The following is a 15,838-nucleotide window of genomic DNA, read 5'->3' on the forward strand; positions in this document are numbered from 1 at the left end:
TTTACACAACAGCCGTCATTCGCCACAAAGTGGCGGTGCCGTCAACCACGGCGCTAGTGCCAGGCTACGTGCACTCTGAGGCCACGCGAAGTGTCAAAGGTTCGCTGGCAGGAGGTCACGGGACAGACGCAGGTGCCATGGATTTACTGACAGATGACTGACAAATGCACCAACTTGTGCCCCCTACTGTGCCAACTTGCTGTGCTTTAGCCACCCGGCGTTCCGCTCGTTGTTGTGAACGTCGCTCCTCCACACACACTTCACACACCACTACATACACCTGCAGTCACGAAAGCTCCAAATTAAGTTTTTACATACACCCAGTTACCGAAACTCGCACCACATCACGTATCTCATCCACAACCCAATCTCGAGTCGAGCCACACCCACACACCAACATTCTTCAACACAATCATCCAAGCTCATATGCATGTAATCCCTCACACAAACCATAATAGACGTATTCAAGAGGTACACCACACATCCTGATACTATCAGTTACCACACGAACCCAATCATCCAAGCTGCCACCACAGACACTGCCACACACACCTTTTAACCAAACACCAGTCCCCACACATGCACACGGATATCATCCATGTTACAACCACATTAAACTCCTCACAAACACGTCACGTTCCACCCAAACAGTCCCCACCTAACATTACACACATCACACACCATCCCTTTCTGCCTACCACCTACACAACTGACTCACACCATCACCACCACCCACGCCTCACACCCCCACACGCAATCCCTGCCCACGCCAAACCTCAACAAACACCTCACACACACGAACACCCTGCCAATTGGACACAATTCGTGACTAACAACTCAGTCAATCCCCCTCTCTCCCCCTGACCCCAGTTCTCTCCACACTCCTCCAACCCATTGTCCTCTTTCGTGGGACGCTTCCCCGTTCTCTCTGCCCCTCACTTGCCTGCCCCGTCTCCCACCATCGCCCCTCTCATCCCCTCCCTCCCTCCCGTCCTTCTCGCATTTCTCCCTTCTCAGCCCCCGTCTCCTCTCACCCACATTCCCTCTGCCCCCCCCCTCTGCCCCCCCCCCTCTGCCCCCCCCACTTCTCCCCCCCTCTGCCCCCCCCCACTTCTCCCCCCCCCCCCTCTGCCCCCCACCCTCTGCCCCCCCCCACTTCTCCCCCACACTCCCCCCCACACTTCCCCCTCACACCCCCCCCCCACTCTCCTCCCCCACTCTCCCTACTCTCCTCCCCACTCCCCCCCACTCTCGTCCCCACTCCCCCCACTCTCCCCTCCTCTCCACGGCACCACCTCCCCCCACCCTCGTTGCGCCCTCCCCCAACATTCCCCTCGACCCCACCCTCCTCCCCCCCACCCCCAGTCTCCCCCCACCCTCGTCGCACCCTCCCCCCAACATTCCCCTCGTGCCCCCCCCCTTCTGCCGCCACCAATCGCCCCCCCCTCCACCCCTCCCCTCCTGTCCCCCCACCCCCCCTCCCCGCCTAAGATGGCGGCGCCCGAGTGCCGCGCGGGCTCGGAGCTCGTGGTGCGGGTCGAGGAGGCGTCTGGCGGCGTCCTGCTCGTCTCGCTGAGCGTCGGCGAGCGCGACTTCTCGGGCGTGCTCATGGACGTGTCGGGGCGGTGAGGAGCCCCGCACTCGCTCGCCGTCGCGCCCGCTTGGCTCGCCCGTCCGCGCGCGGAGACCGAGGCCCGCGGTGGAGAGGCCCAAGCCTCGGTCTCGTCTGCATTCCCTGCCGGTTTTCGAGCGCGTCCATTGGGGGTCGCGGCCGGTCCGGCCCCCCCGTCCCCCAGCACCCCTGCCCGCCACCCCCTCCATAGCTCTCCGGGTGTCGCCAAGGACGAGAGGTTTTCGCATTACTTTGGATGCGCATTTTTTAAAATGCGATTAACAGATAACTCAGTTTTGTGGATTTGTAGAGTAGAAGCTGCTGATTAGGCGGTTTAAAGGGATGCACGAGTTGGTGGTGGTGGGGGTGGTAGAGACGCCTCGTGATGGTGAGAGGTGAACAGACTGGCTACCTCGCCAGATTTACCAACATGTAGGTTGAAACCAGTTCAACATTTGACCATTTGCATCGGACGCTGGTGTTAGTGATGGTGGTGATCGTTGTGATGCTATTGATTACCGCAGTGTAGATTTGGGTGATTGTGTTGCCTGGGTGATTGTGTTGCCTATGGTTGTGGCGATTGGCACGGCGGTAATGATTGCAGTGGGTGGTAACGGTGATAGTTCTAATGGTATTCATTACGGCTGTGGTGATAGTGGGGTAGGTAATGGCTATTATGGTAATTGTGAAGTTGCTGATGGTTATGGCGGTGGTGATGGTCATAGCGGTGATCGTGGAGGTGATAATGCTGGTAATTATGGTAGTGCTAATGGTGGTGGTGACTGATTAATTGGGTATGCTCTCGCCTACTTCAGCATGTTTTCTTGCTGTGGTTGTTCCACCTGATGAATATTGCTTGTGGTGCGATCGAAACGTCGTGATTTGTTTTATTTCTACCTACGTGACTTTACCGAAAGAACCAAGGAGTATGGGTATGTTGTATTAATGATTCTGGTGAAAATTGAGCTGTTGATTGTCAAAGGGTAGGTGGTGGTGATGATGATGATGCTGATTGGGGTAATCGCTCACGATAACTGCTGGTTTTCAATCCCATCTTCTGGCGCGGCAGCTAAATACAACAGCGCACGTTTATTTACACCCCCGCCACGTGTTCAACTCGCAGCATACTGCGGTGTGCCATAGTCGATCGGGCAGGTTGTGTGTGGTTGGTTAATGTGCGAGGTGTCCCCACCTCTGACAAGACGTCTGCTCAACGTGAAGAGCAGACCACATACCTACGATATTGGAGGCGCTTCTGCCAGCAGTGGCATGAGCACGCAAGCGAGCGAGCGTTTGCAGGGTTCCACCTTTACCTTTCAACTGAGACACGTGGATAAACGTACCACGCGGTAACTATGGATGCGGTGCCGTTTGTATGTCCTCTTGATTCCCTTAATTATTAAACTCCCAGGAGAATAGCTTCTGAAAACTGTTACCGGATTACCGTATAACAGCCCACACGATATGGTCGTACATTTGACAAGGCATTATTCACAGTGGTGATGTCACACGAGACATGTCAAGAGATGAGGTCCGATCCCACGTCCACAATCGCACCTTTTGCTGTCCAGAAATCGGCCTCGGCGCCACTGACTGCACTGTTTTTCTGTCTGTCGAGTTTCTCATTTGCATAAGTCGTTGAGAATCGGTTCGCATAATTTCACTCCCAGCAACAGCCATGCTGACCTCGGTTGTACTGTATTGCAACGTGACTGCCTTTTCCAGTCGTGGCAGGGGAACAAATTGGCCGTTGATGCGATACTTTTGTTGTCTGTGGGGCGTGGGCAGGTCCTGAGCCTGGCAGGGCGTGGTGGCCTGGCACAGGAGGCTGCTCAGCTGGTCGGAGGCAGGACCCCACGCAACTGTTTGCGCCCCCATTAATTATTCATCTGGTCGTTTACCAATTTGTGAATTATTCATTGCTGTTCGACCCGCCTTTTCCCAGTCAAGGAAATTCACTTAACAGCCTAGGCCCATCGCACACGTGTACAGGCAGTGAACTCGCCCCACCTATCTCCCGCCTCGCGCACCGTCTCACTCCCCTTCCCCGTGCTCTGCTCTATCAACCAAGGCCATCTGTCGGAGCCTGCAGTCAAAGCTACGCTCTTAAGAGGCTGCCTCTCAGATGTCTCTAGCTCTGGTGTATTTTCGGTTTGCATCGTGCGTTGTTAGAAATCGTGCTTCTTCAGCTCCTGGCACGTGGAGTGAAACGTTACTTATTTTACTTACCTAGGGAAGCCACATTGATTCGTAGACTTTTTCAGGAGCGTTCTGCTACATTGGGTTGAGATGTTAAGATGTTTTCGGCCAATTGATGAGTGTTTGTACATGTGGGAGGAAACCGGAGCACCCGGAGAATACCTACACGTACGAGGAAGCAACACTCTTTTCCCTTACAGATGGAAACGGATGGCGATTAGTGCACTTTTGCTGTACTGCCTTCTGGCGAGCCATGGTATGGCGCCTCGACAACATGCGGTACAACCCAAAAACACACCGGATTGTTTTATAGCACAAGCAATAGTGCTCTACCTGGCTCTGCACTGCCGACTCACCCCGAGTTCAAATCCCTTCACAAGACATCTCTGCCTGGAACTGCCCCTTCTTTTTGAAGAGTCTTCATTGAGGAATGCACCTCTACCCATACTCCTGTAGCCTTTCTCTCTCTGCCCTGTAGCTTCGTACACCCTAGCTTGTCTCTCCCTGCTGTAATCATAAGCATGTTGATTTATAAAACCAATCTTTGTCATTTCGCCTATAACTCAAGAAGCTTACAGTAGTCCACGGATGCACATCATATCAAAGATATATGCCAAAGAATACGCTCCCGAAAATGCACATTTGTTGTTTCAGGGGACATGACTTGAGCTATAGCATGGGCAAAACCATTTTATTGAGTGATTTGTTGCTTCTGATTGCTGGCTCACTCCAATTGATGGATGCCTAAATATAACATTTTTCAATTGATTGGCACGACATTATTGAGAATGCATTGAAAGATGACTACATACTGTTGTCGATTTCTTAAAAGATTGTCAGTAGTAAGATGATCCCCTTGTACCTGGCCGAGGTTGTGAGATGGCCTAAAGGCTGTGCCAAAGGTGGGGGGCGATCCCACAAAACGTCCTCTTCATGCCCACGTGCTCATATTTGTGCAGAGTCTTGAGATGCTTTTAAAATCCACATCGCATTGTATGTTGTAAACCATGTCTAGTTTGTAATCTCTGCGGTTGTAGGATCTTCATGCTGCTGACACTGGCGCGAGTGGCACTGCTACTTGGGGCACTTTTCCGCGTCGCGTGGCGTCGCAGCACCTCTGGACGAGGTCACTCTTCTGCCAGTGCCGAAGGCCGTGTTCCCCTAAAAGGGGCGAACATCTGCAAAATGTGAAATAAAGCACTTTCTGATTAAATTTAACAACACCCCGATTCTCTTTACTTTCACATCATTTGCAATGCTGACACAGCCCCATTCCTCTAACCTCTGTGTGCGTTGGTGGAACAGCCGCACACGATTTAGTGGCGCCTGCCGCAGGGCACTAAGACGCGTGGAAACTTTCCAATGCAATTCAGCCCTGCAGAAATTTTCGTCCATGTTGGAATTCGTAGTGTTTCTAAGACTGCCTGCCTGTTTTTATTTTCATCAAATAATTTGTTTCTTTTGAAGTGTCTATCCACATCTTACCATCTTGTTGTCTCCTTTCCTTCTCTGCCTTGAAGCCTCCCACCCCTCACTCTCCCCATTGAAGAACCATCACGAAGAAATCCCTCTTCAAATTATCCTGATGTTCCCATTTTGCACATCCTCTTGAGGTGCGGTTGCATTTAGGGGCAGCGTGAATCCAGGTTGTATTTGAAGTTGTTTCTCTTTAAACAGCGATGTTTTAAGAAGAAGGGTGGTGGTATGTGGAGGCCCCTGATGGATCTGTAAGCGTTGGTGCCCCCCCGTCTTGGTCATTATGTGGCCTGCATAGTAAGGGAGTAACGGTGGATTGATTAATCAACTTAAGTCCGTTCTTACTCTCTCGATACATGTATAATATTAGGCGCGGAAGAGTTGATTATTTACCATCGATATAAATTATGTAAAAACCTTACGGCGGAGAATGATGCAAACCAAACGGTGCAAATGCGATGGAATCAAAGATAAATGCGACAAAGCAAGTAAACTTGGGACAAAAAAACCCGAGTCTATTCCTTTGCAGAGGAGACGGTGAATTACTACTACAGCCTCGGGTGTAGAAATGTAATGCACTTTCCTACTGCTGCTGTTGCTGCTGCTGGTTTGCAGGACGGGGCTGCGTGGGATGCCCGTGTCGGTGTTCCCCAAGAGGGAGCCGCACAATGCCTACCCCGGCGAGCAGGAGAACCTTCACGCGCAGCTCGACCTGAAGCCGCCGCCGCTGCAGCTGTTGCACCCCGAGAACAACGGCAAGGTGGCGCCGGCGCTGCCCGTGGTGAAGACGGAGTGCGAGAACGGCGGGGCCTTTTTCCCGCTCTACTCCAAGGGCGCCCCGTACCCCCCGCCGTTGCTCATCCGCCACACCTACAACCAGTGCGTGCCGCAGCCTCCGCCACGGACCATAAAGCGCGCCAAGCGCGGCGCCGGCGGCAGCAGAGACGGCGGCGCGGAGCCCGAGAGCACCGAGGGGCTGCGCCCCCGCCGCGTGCTGTGCGAGCGGTGCCAGCGCGTAGTGAGCCGCGACGGGGCCGGCGCCGCCGCCGCCGCCTCCGTGCCGTCATTACGCTTCCCGGGGGATGGTGGTGGCAGGAAGAGAAGGGCGGACGGCTCGCCCTGCGACGGGAGGGACGGGAGCCCGGAGGCCGGAGGCGGCCGCCCGTCGGCGTCGTCGCAGGGCTGCGTCCACGGCGTGCCCTCCCGGCAGACCGTGTTCGGCAGGAGCCGGGCCCTCAGGGTTCCCCGCGCGCGTCGGCCACGCTGTCAGGGCCCTCGGCTCGCGGCGCTGCCTCCCGGCCGACAAGCTAGAGCAGGCGAGGGCACGGGACGCGCTGCGCCAGTCCAAGGGCAAGGGCAAGAGGAGAACGCGGCGGCATCGCGCAGAGTCCCGCGCCGGGACCAGGACCCTGAGGCCGGACGGCGCCCGGGAGAACGGCTGCCGTGCCGACACCGACAGCGACGGCGCCAGCGTCGTCTCGTCCCAGGGCGGCTCCGCCGCCAGGGCCGGCGTGAGGACTGCGCCGCACAGGGCGGTGAGGGACCACCACGTGAAGAGCTGTTGTAAGCAGGAGGAGGAGGCCGCCGCAACCGCTCCGCTGGGCGAGAGCACAAGCGGCGCGAGCTCTTCGGGTTCCCCAATGTCGGGATCCAGCACGAGTACCGCCCATGGTGGCTGCGTCGGACTGGAAGTTGTCACGCTGGCGGCGTCGCCGGCGGCGTCGACGGCGGCGTCGGGGACGGCAGCGCCGGCCGCGGTGCCGGTGACGTGCGGTGTCGACGCCGACGGGCCAGACGGGGGCTCGTGGCCGGTGCGGCACGGTGGGCGGCGGCGTGCGAGGGCAGCGCGCGTGCACAAGAAGAGCGTGACGCGCTGCGTGACATCGCAGGGCAAGGCGGTGTGCGTGGGCGACATCGTGTGGGCCAAGCTGCACGGCTGCCCGTGGTGGCCGGCGCAGGTCCGCAGTGTCAGCGTCAGCGTCCAGGTGCGATGCCGTTTATAATACATTACAATACATTGTGAATGTCTGTAGCATCTGAATGCAACTGTGTTTAAATGTCGTACATAAACATGGGGCATTTTTATTTTATAAATGTCATCTGCGAAAAAAAGGAAAGCAGCGTGTGTGGTGGGGAGTAGACTGATATGAGAGGGGAAGAGGTGGGCTGGATAAATTTCGTGAAAAAACTGGAAGATGGTGAGTGCAATCCTCATGTTGATCTCCGGAGCCAGTTTAGGGATTGATATACCATCGGGGTCATTCCACTTGAGAATCCGGTTTAATCACAGACGACTGCCTGGATTCTAAACCTATATCAGCGGTACCAGCTGACCGCTGCGACCTCAGAACCGTGTCAAGCTTAACACGTGCGTGCCTGCCCGTGCCCACGCTCGCGCACAGGAGGAGAGCGGCCTGGTGCTGAGCCAAGAGGCGAAGATGGCGTGGTTCGGCTCCACGACCACGTCCTTCCTGCCGCTCTCCCAGGTGGTGCCCTTCATGGAGAACTTCGAGGCGCGCTACAGCCGCCGCAAGAAGAGCAACGGCTACCGGCGCGCCGTCTCGGAGGCGGCCGAGGCGTCCCGGCGCCTCACGCCGGAGGTGCGCAAGCTGCTCACGCAGTTTGAGACGTAGGGGAGGTGTGGTGGCGGCGGCGGCACTGGCCGCTGCGGCTACGCGGGCAGGTGGGTGGCGCCATCGGTCGCGCGTGGCCCTCGGGAAATTGGCAGCTCACGGCTCTCTCGTTGCTCTGGCCGACGCTTGCCTGTGCTCGCATGCGTACCTGCTGTACGTGCCGCGCTTGCCCATCCGTGCCGTGGCTTGCCCGTGTGCGCCGTCGGTGCTTGCCTGTGCGTGCCCGCGATTGCCCTCGCACATCCCGTGCACGTGCGCCTCTGCTGCTGGGTGCACACAATTTGAGACTGCATTGTGTGCGCGTGGAGGTGGCAGTGGTTCGAGCACTGCGCTACGAATCCAGCTACCTGGATTTCATTCCCAAACGGAGGCTAACTTCAGTGGCCTCTTGGCTAGGTCAACTGATCCTTAAATGAGTATCTGGTGTGGTGTCGGTACATTGCACGAAGGAGAAAAAAGGCGCCGGGGCATGGTGCTGACCACACCGACCCCTCATGCGCTGCGCGAGCCGTGTTGCTAATGCGTGGGTCTGCGTGCATGCCAGTGCACTTTCCATAATGCCCAAGGCCACCATCGAAGAGGCACACTCTGAGACCGCTTTCTCCCCATGCATGCGCCGTCTTTTTAAGCGAGCTCAGGCCAATCGCTGGACTCCCTGACTGCAGGAGAAATAGCCGCATCTGCCACTGGGCCACTTGCGCGGCTGGTCAGGCGCTCGTAACGCTAAACCGTTGCCTTGCAGACGGCGGCAGGAGTGTCGCGCTGCGGCCTCCGTACCGGCTCGCTGCGCAGCTCGCGCGGAGCCAGGCCGTCCCCCGCGTCGCGTTCTCCCAGATGAACGCCACACTCCGCCACAGCTGCTGTCCATGCACAGGCTCTGCCCCTCAGGGACGCTGCCCCTCTGCGAGAGGTGGGTACCGCCTTCCAGCTGCGCCCCTGGCGTCGGCACCGCCGCCACCGTACGCTCCTATGAATGTCGCCCCCTGCTTCCTTCTCGGTGATCTCGCTGCGTGCGTTGTATCAGCGTCGTGGAACCCTGTAGCTTTGTGTCGTTCAACACGCGGTGGATATGCAGAGATTTTTTTAATAAGGTTACCGGAGCGGGGAAGGAGGTGGGTGCGTTGCCTGTGACTGTTTGCGAACCGCTTAGGGCCAAGGCTTCTCAACTATAGGGGTCCGTAGACCCGTTGGGGTGGATGGGAGGGGGCAGATAAGACAGGCCGAGAGCTTTATTGGGATACACGTGAAAATCTAAAGGGGGTTCACATTCGGGGTTTCATGAAAGAAACGGAGATGCAGTCTCACTGGATCCACATGTCAGTTGCCATTCCCCTTCACTTCATCGTTCAGACAATAGCCAGTGATACAGCCTTAGACACGTTACATAATTCTGTAAATATGACTCCACACAGCCAACACTGAGTGTGTTATCCCATTCTCAGGGGTCCTTGGTGCTAAAGCAGTTGAGAAGCCTTGGCTTAGACGAGGATCTGGTCGTGCGTGTGGATCGGAATGGGGGTCGACACATAATCATCGCCGCCCGGTTCGGCGTGGATTGTATCGGCGACCCTGAGGGTCACTGTGCCTCCACTACCGCCAACCACGTCTTGCCCGACTCAAACCGCTGACCCCAACCCACCACCTATTTGTTTCTGCACCTATGGAAGAAACCAAAAAAATCTACTATTCATAAAGTAATTTGAACCGAATCATTGGGTTAGAGCTATTACGAAATCAAATCACGTCGTAGTAGACGTGTGATATTTTGGGCAGTGGCCTGAACGTGATGCTGCTGCTGGGCGTCTTGACATTTCAGAGTGACGGGGCAGCTTCGGTGTGCTGCAGGCTGTGGTGCCGCATGCCCTGGCCTTGTTTACACGTTTTGTTGTTTTTTTCCGTTAACTCTGCCTCAGGGGGGAGGGGGGGGCACTTGACGCGAGCGTCGCCATGGCGGCGCTCCATCACGAGCGGCCACCTTGTCCCTCCTCCGCTCCCCCTGGCCAACTGAATCCGCCTAGCCAGCATCTTTCGTCGGCAAGTTCCTGCTGACGATGCGTCTAACGAGTTGGTGCTATGACATTCCTGGGGGTGTTCAAAGTCTGCCTCTTTTGCATTTCATTTCTCTCGGTCGAAGTTACGCGGCGACAACTCATCCGCGTACCGCGTGACGGCCACGTGGCGTCGTCGCAGCCTGGTATCGTCATCGTGGTGTCGTCGCCTGGCGTCGCGAGGCATCGTAGTGTCGTGATATTGTCGTCGTGGTGGCGTCGTCGTTGCATGGCAGAGTCCGTAGACTCTGCTTCAAGCCACCCCTACGCAACATCCTCACTCATCCGGCCGCCATTTGGCGTCTGCGTGCGTCACCGATTGATTCGCATGCGAGTGCACACGCTGCCGCTGGAGGAAGCCTGGTCGTACCAGGGGCATCGGAAGCACCGGTGCTTTACACGGTTTTCGCGGAGCGCTCCCGTACTATGCCGATGTTCTGAATTTCAGAGCAACTGTACCGTGCCGAAACTTTACGCTGCTCTGCCCCAAGTTTGTTTTGCCCGCGCGGCAGTGAGCTGCTTTGCTGTGCGTTCGCCCGCACGCCGATTGACGACGCTTCGGCAGGCGTGCTCGCATCTTGTTTTAATAAGCGGGAGTCGACGTGGCTCGTGGAAAGCCCAATCCAAAGCTGTGCTCGGCATGCAGAAAACGTCATCGTAGGGATTGTAATTAGTTGATGGAATGTTTGTACACATTTCAAGGCCTTATCGGAGTCGTGTTGCTTCCGCCCTGTGACGGCGTAAAAACCGTTGCCGTGCTCACGTCGCCATCTGTCTCTGCTGACCGCGTCGTCTCGCTCGGCCTCGCTCCTCCTGGGACGTCTGCGGTCTCCGCAGCACGGCGTGCTGGACGCGAGCCGTGTCGAGGTTGAGAGATGAGAGTGGCAATCCAGTGACGTTATCTCCTACTTCCTGGCGGTATGGTCACGTCTTGATGTGCCCCAGCACTTCCCCTCGCGCACACATGCTTCGCCACATTATGTTTACACGGATTTCCCTTTTTTTCCTCCCCGATTACGTTCGTGCTGTGCCGACGTCACTTTTGTCATCGGACCAAGGGATTTGGAAGTCTTACAGTCAGCAGTGTGCCGCCATGTGTTAGAGAGTGGCCCCAAGCTTCGTGAAACAACTTAATTCGCCTCTGTATCCACACCAAGAGCACACCTTGGCATCTTCTTATATGGCCTGGAACAAGTCTTCTTAGCACGTCATGTCAACTAATGTCTAATTCTCACAACTGGAATATGATAAATTGATTGACAAAAAACTGTAGTTTGGCTTTGTGTTTTTGTCCTGGCACAGGTGGCCAGTCTGAGACCATTGACTCTCTACGCTTAATAAGCCGGCTTAGTGGCGGGCGGCTCAAACCGGAATTCAAACCCGGGGTCTCGGCGGTGCTGGCTCTGCGCTCTGACTTGGAGCCACCCGGTGACCTCCGTCTGCCAGATTGTGTGACGCATCTGCTGCTGCCTGTATGGGTTTACGAAGATGTCGCGGTTGCACCGACAGGCAGCAGTGGTGTGTGGGGGTTGGTTTTGTTTGTGGAAAGTTGCACCTGCATTTGCTTTGGTGGCGTGGCGTGGCATGGCTCATGGTACATCGCTCGCACTGCGATGATGTGGGATGTCTGGTGTCCAGGTGCCTATGCAGGCTGCGTAGCGAGTGTGAGGCCACCTGTTTACGAGCTCTGCTGTGCGAGCTGTGAGCGAAGAGACTTGGAGAGGGACGACGTTGGCATGTGGTGACTCGGTACTACAACTGCTGCTGTTTGTAACGAAAGTTTGCGTTCGTACGCACGAGACGAACCTCCTTCAAACATGAATGCAAACGCTTCCTGTGGCTGTTGTAAGAGTCAATCCATGATTCAAATGTCACAACAAATAAGCCCTTTTTGTTAGGAGGGCGTGAGACAATTACCGTTGTTGAGACATTGTGTGCACGTGACCACCAATGCGATGAAGGCGACACGGCCCAATACTCGCATGTATCACTCCAGGACCTCTCATGGTTCCATGACCATTGGGCGCAGTGGCCCCAGAACAACCAAGTTCTATTGCAGGATGAACTGCACGATACTGGTTCTTGTTAACCTCCTGCTGTGCAGCCTGAGTGTCAGCTGCTGCTGCTGGTGGTGCTATTTGTGGTGCGGGTGCTGCTGATAGTGCTTGTGGTGGTGTGTATTGTCATGCTGCTGTCGGCTGATGTGGTGGTTGATGCTTGTGTTGTGGTGGTGGTGGAGGTAGTGGTTGTTTTTTGTGGTGGTGGCTCTTGATCCGTGGTGGCTACGTGGGGTTGTGACAGGCATTTGCCCTGTCTGGCTATGCATCCCATGTACGTCTGCGAAGTAAGGCCTGCTCCCTATAGCTCATCCCCTCTGCTCCCCTCTTGGATTCAAACCATAGCTTCACCTACTGGCTTTGAGTAACGAGCTGCGGTGTCACCTATGAGGGACACGTCAAAAAGAATGCCTGCTTGGGTTTCTTAATAACCTTCACTGAACCAATACAAAAATTTACCATCCACTGGTAGCAATGTAATTAATGTCTAGAAAATTAGTTTTCTGGCGAAAGTCTTCCTCCTACAAGACAATTTCAGACTACATACGAGCCTGAGAACATCAGAGACCAGTGGGCAGTATATTCACCAGACAGCCACATCTGGCAGGGCAGGATGTTCATCTGTTTGGCCCTTTAAAGTTTGCCTGTGGGCCAACATTTTGTAAATAACACAGCTGTTCACAAATTGTTTTGACACTGATGAATCCCTCAAATAGGGTGGAATGCTGGCCCTGGTTCTACTTTGGTGCAAGCGCATTGCAGTGGACCAGAGTAAAAAACTAAACTTTCAAAATATGACACAATATAAGGACACATTTTCCATAATTTAAATAGATTTCATCATCATCAGCTATGGTCCGTGCACTGCTAGATGAAGTTCCTCCCCAAGCCATCGCCATCTCTCAATTCGATGTTGTAATCGAAATAGACGTTTGGGGCACGTGCTGTTCACGAGCGCCTATGAAGGCCAGCACGGCACACAGGGGGGCGGGTGGCCAGCACCACGTCCGGCTGCCTTTGTCTCCCCAGTTGCGATTTTTACACACTGCACCAGGTACTCTTTTGAGGCTGAGTCAACCGAGGGGAGCCCCAGGACCAGTTCAGATATTCGAGCGGGAATCGAACTCGCGTGGCTGGATTTGTAGCGCGGTGCGCTAACCACTGCACAAACCGCCGAGCACTTTCACACGACCTGATATCATCGGTCCATCTTTTGTCGTGGACGTGCTCTCTCGAGTGTTCCCTCCTTGTGCTGCCACTCGATTGTCATGCCCTGTTATGAAATAGAAGGCGGCATTACTTTTCTGGGCGTCCCTCATATCCCGAGTGTGTTTCCACGAACCCGCTGTGATAGGTGTCCCAAATCCGAAGGAGCAGTTGGCGTGGAGGTTTTTATATCGTACCTTGAGGGGCTGCTGGCTCCACACATTGCACGTCACCCCCACGTACGTGTTCCATGCGTCCAATGTCTTTGTTCTAATTTTATCCAATGCCACATGGGATGACTTTTTTGCTGCTCGTCAACGGAGGTGTGCTTCCCTGCACCTCTGGTACATGGCGGCCCTCGACTGAGCTGGGATTGTGAGCTTCACACTAATGCTGTAGACTCTGTAAAAATGTTTATTTTTTTAAGTTGAAATGTTATGTAGTATTGTGTAGTAAGTCAGAGCTGATGGCAAACATTTTACTGACACCTCTCCAAGCACCGCTTCCTCTACGACCCAGTACAATCTGGTTTATCACCCAAGGCCATTTCACTGCTAGCCTACGTGTGGTAAGTTAAATTGTTCTCTCCATCGACCGTGGATCGCTATCACTCTGTTTCTCCTAGACCTCCGCTTTCAACGCCATTGACGTCTGCGCAGGAACTTGTCTATAAGCGCGTAGGCTTCTCCAGCTCCCTTCTCTCCTGGTCTGCTGCTCCCTCTAGAAACACTTCTGCTGAATTTCCATACAAGGACAGTCGAACTCTGAGAAACCCCTGTGCTGTCGTGTCCCAATGGTTCCACCCTCGCCCCTGCCACTTAGCTAGTACATCTCCCGTGCAAAAATTATAAATACTAAATTTGGTATTTCACTTAGATTCGCTGCATTCGAGAACCTGGTGTGTAACTATGGTGTCGGCTCAGAGGTCCCAACATCACTGTGCTTGTTATTGTGTTTCTTGGTAGCATCACGATTATATCATGGCCATCACGCCTGGCGCTGTGATGTGCTCCCGCATTCTCTCACGATGGGAGCAGTGGTCATGTCTGTCTGTGGCTTGGTTTCTCACCCTAACTTGTGGTTGAGTTAGGAACTCGCGTTGCTTGTGTAAGTCGGGTAAAGCTACCAATGTGTCACATTTTGGCCACGACAGCCTTTGTGAAAATCATTATTGTCTCTGGTTTTAAATATTTTGGCCTCGTGCACAATTCATGATAGGGGTTAAAGAAAGTACCGTGGCCTTGTGTGTACCCTGAACATTTGGTGGGGCCTTGGTGGGCATAGCATATAGTAGACATGGCCAGCATCATATAGAGGCCACACACTGGGCTGCGTGGGGCTGACAGAGGGGAGGGGCTGGCAGATCAATGTGTGTCCTGGTTGAGCCTTCCGGAGAATTGTTAGATTTAACGTGGGGACTGAATCGTCCGTCGATTCAATATCTGCATCCTGGATGAAACGATTTGGTCATGAGGTGAGCTGCACCCTCATGACAGCAGAGAACTTGCAAGAATGTGATGTCTGTGCTGGTGGTGCCAGAACATTCCTGAAGTTCACTTTGCAGCAGACGGCTTGAACCTTGCCACTTGAAGGTTGTAAAGAAAATAATTAAATATGGCTGTCGTACGACTTGAATTGCATTCAGACAGGTTGAGTTCTGTGTGAGTCGCACCACCTGCATCCCCCTCCCTCAAGCCCGGGGCTCATTTCACCTTCCCCAGTGACGTTTACAATAAACAAAAAGCAACTTGCCTGAGGCTCTTTCCCAGATTATATTTTTAACTTGACGCCACCGCCACCACTTCTATGCACCCCTTGTAATCCTGAACCTTGGTAACTGGCGCATCGGTGCGGTTGCAGCGTCTGAGAAGCGACACGTTTCATTCTTGAAACATTGCGAGGCAGTTTGATCGCGGTAAAACCTACTGACGGATCGCAGGGGTATCCTCCCGAGACGTCGAGCGTCCGGTCCGCGTGCTTCTCACCCCAGGACCAATCGTGACCGGGCTGAAGGGTAAAGTGGCCGCGTCGTGTACCTAGCGCCAGTAGTAGAAGTTAGAACAGATTATATTTTTGAATTTCCCTTTTGCTGAGCGCACTCATCATGTAAACGGTGTGCCCTGGGTGACCATTGGCCATCACCCAAACACAGCTGTGGGCTCGGTGGGGCGCTGCACTGCATCCACCGGTAAAGGCCCGGCACTTTCGTTTGGAATTGGTCTTGATGTACAGAAACAATGCAAGGTAACGGGGATAACAGTAGAAATGGAAACCGCTGGCCATGTAACGATTCCCCCCCCCCCGACTCTCCAACAATTCTATGAATTGGCACGATTCGGAGTGTCGATTTAATCCAATAATCATTATTTTTTTATCGAATTTCTGTCTCAACAGAAAAGTTTTGTTTGTTACATTAGCCTTAATGTAACTTGAGCATATCGTTTGTGTAAATTGTACTCAATCGATTCTTACACAGAAGACTCGATGCGTGTCTGGTGATGGATATAATCTATTTTATTCTGAATCGTCACGTGCCCCCCGGTAGCCACGCTCGTGGGACTTGCCTTGTGGAGACGCACGCCGCTCACCGCTCGTGAAATCGCACAA

General features: G+C 54.4%; 1 protein-coding gene across 1 annotated transcript; it reads left to right on the forward strand.

Moving 5' to 3' along the window:
* Positions 1–1,476: 1,476 nt before the first annotated feature.
* Positions 1,477–15,483, forward strand: LOC133352394 (PWWP domain-containing protein 2B-like). The gene is given in 5 exon segments (XM_061568012.1): positions 1,477–1,625; positions 5,903–6,530; positions 6,532–7,272; positions 7,690–7,887; positions 8,663–15,483. Coding segments are annotated over 5 exon segments (1,797 nt in total). The 5' UTR covers positions 1,477–1,491; the 3' UTR covers positions 8,759–15,483.
* Positions 15,484–15,838: the final 355 nt, after the last annotated feature.

This window comes from Lethenteron reissneri, chromosome 40 (assembly GCF_015708825.2).
Source record: "Lethenteron reissneri isolate LAM-NWPU_2019-01 chromosome 40, ASM1570882v1, whole genome shotgun sequence".
Lineage (NCBI taxonomy): Eukaryota > Metazoa > Chordata > Hyperoartia > Petromyzontiformes > Petromyzontidae > Lethenteron > Lethenteron reissneri.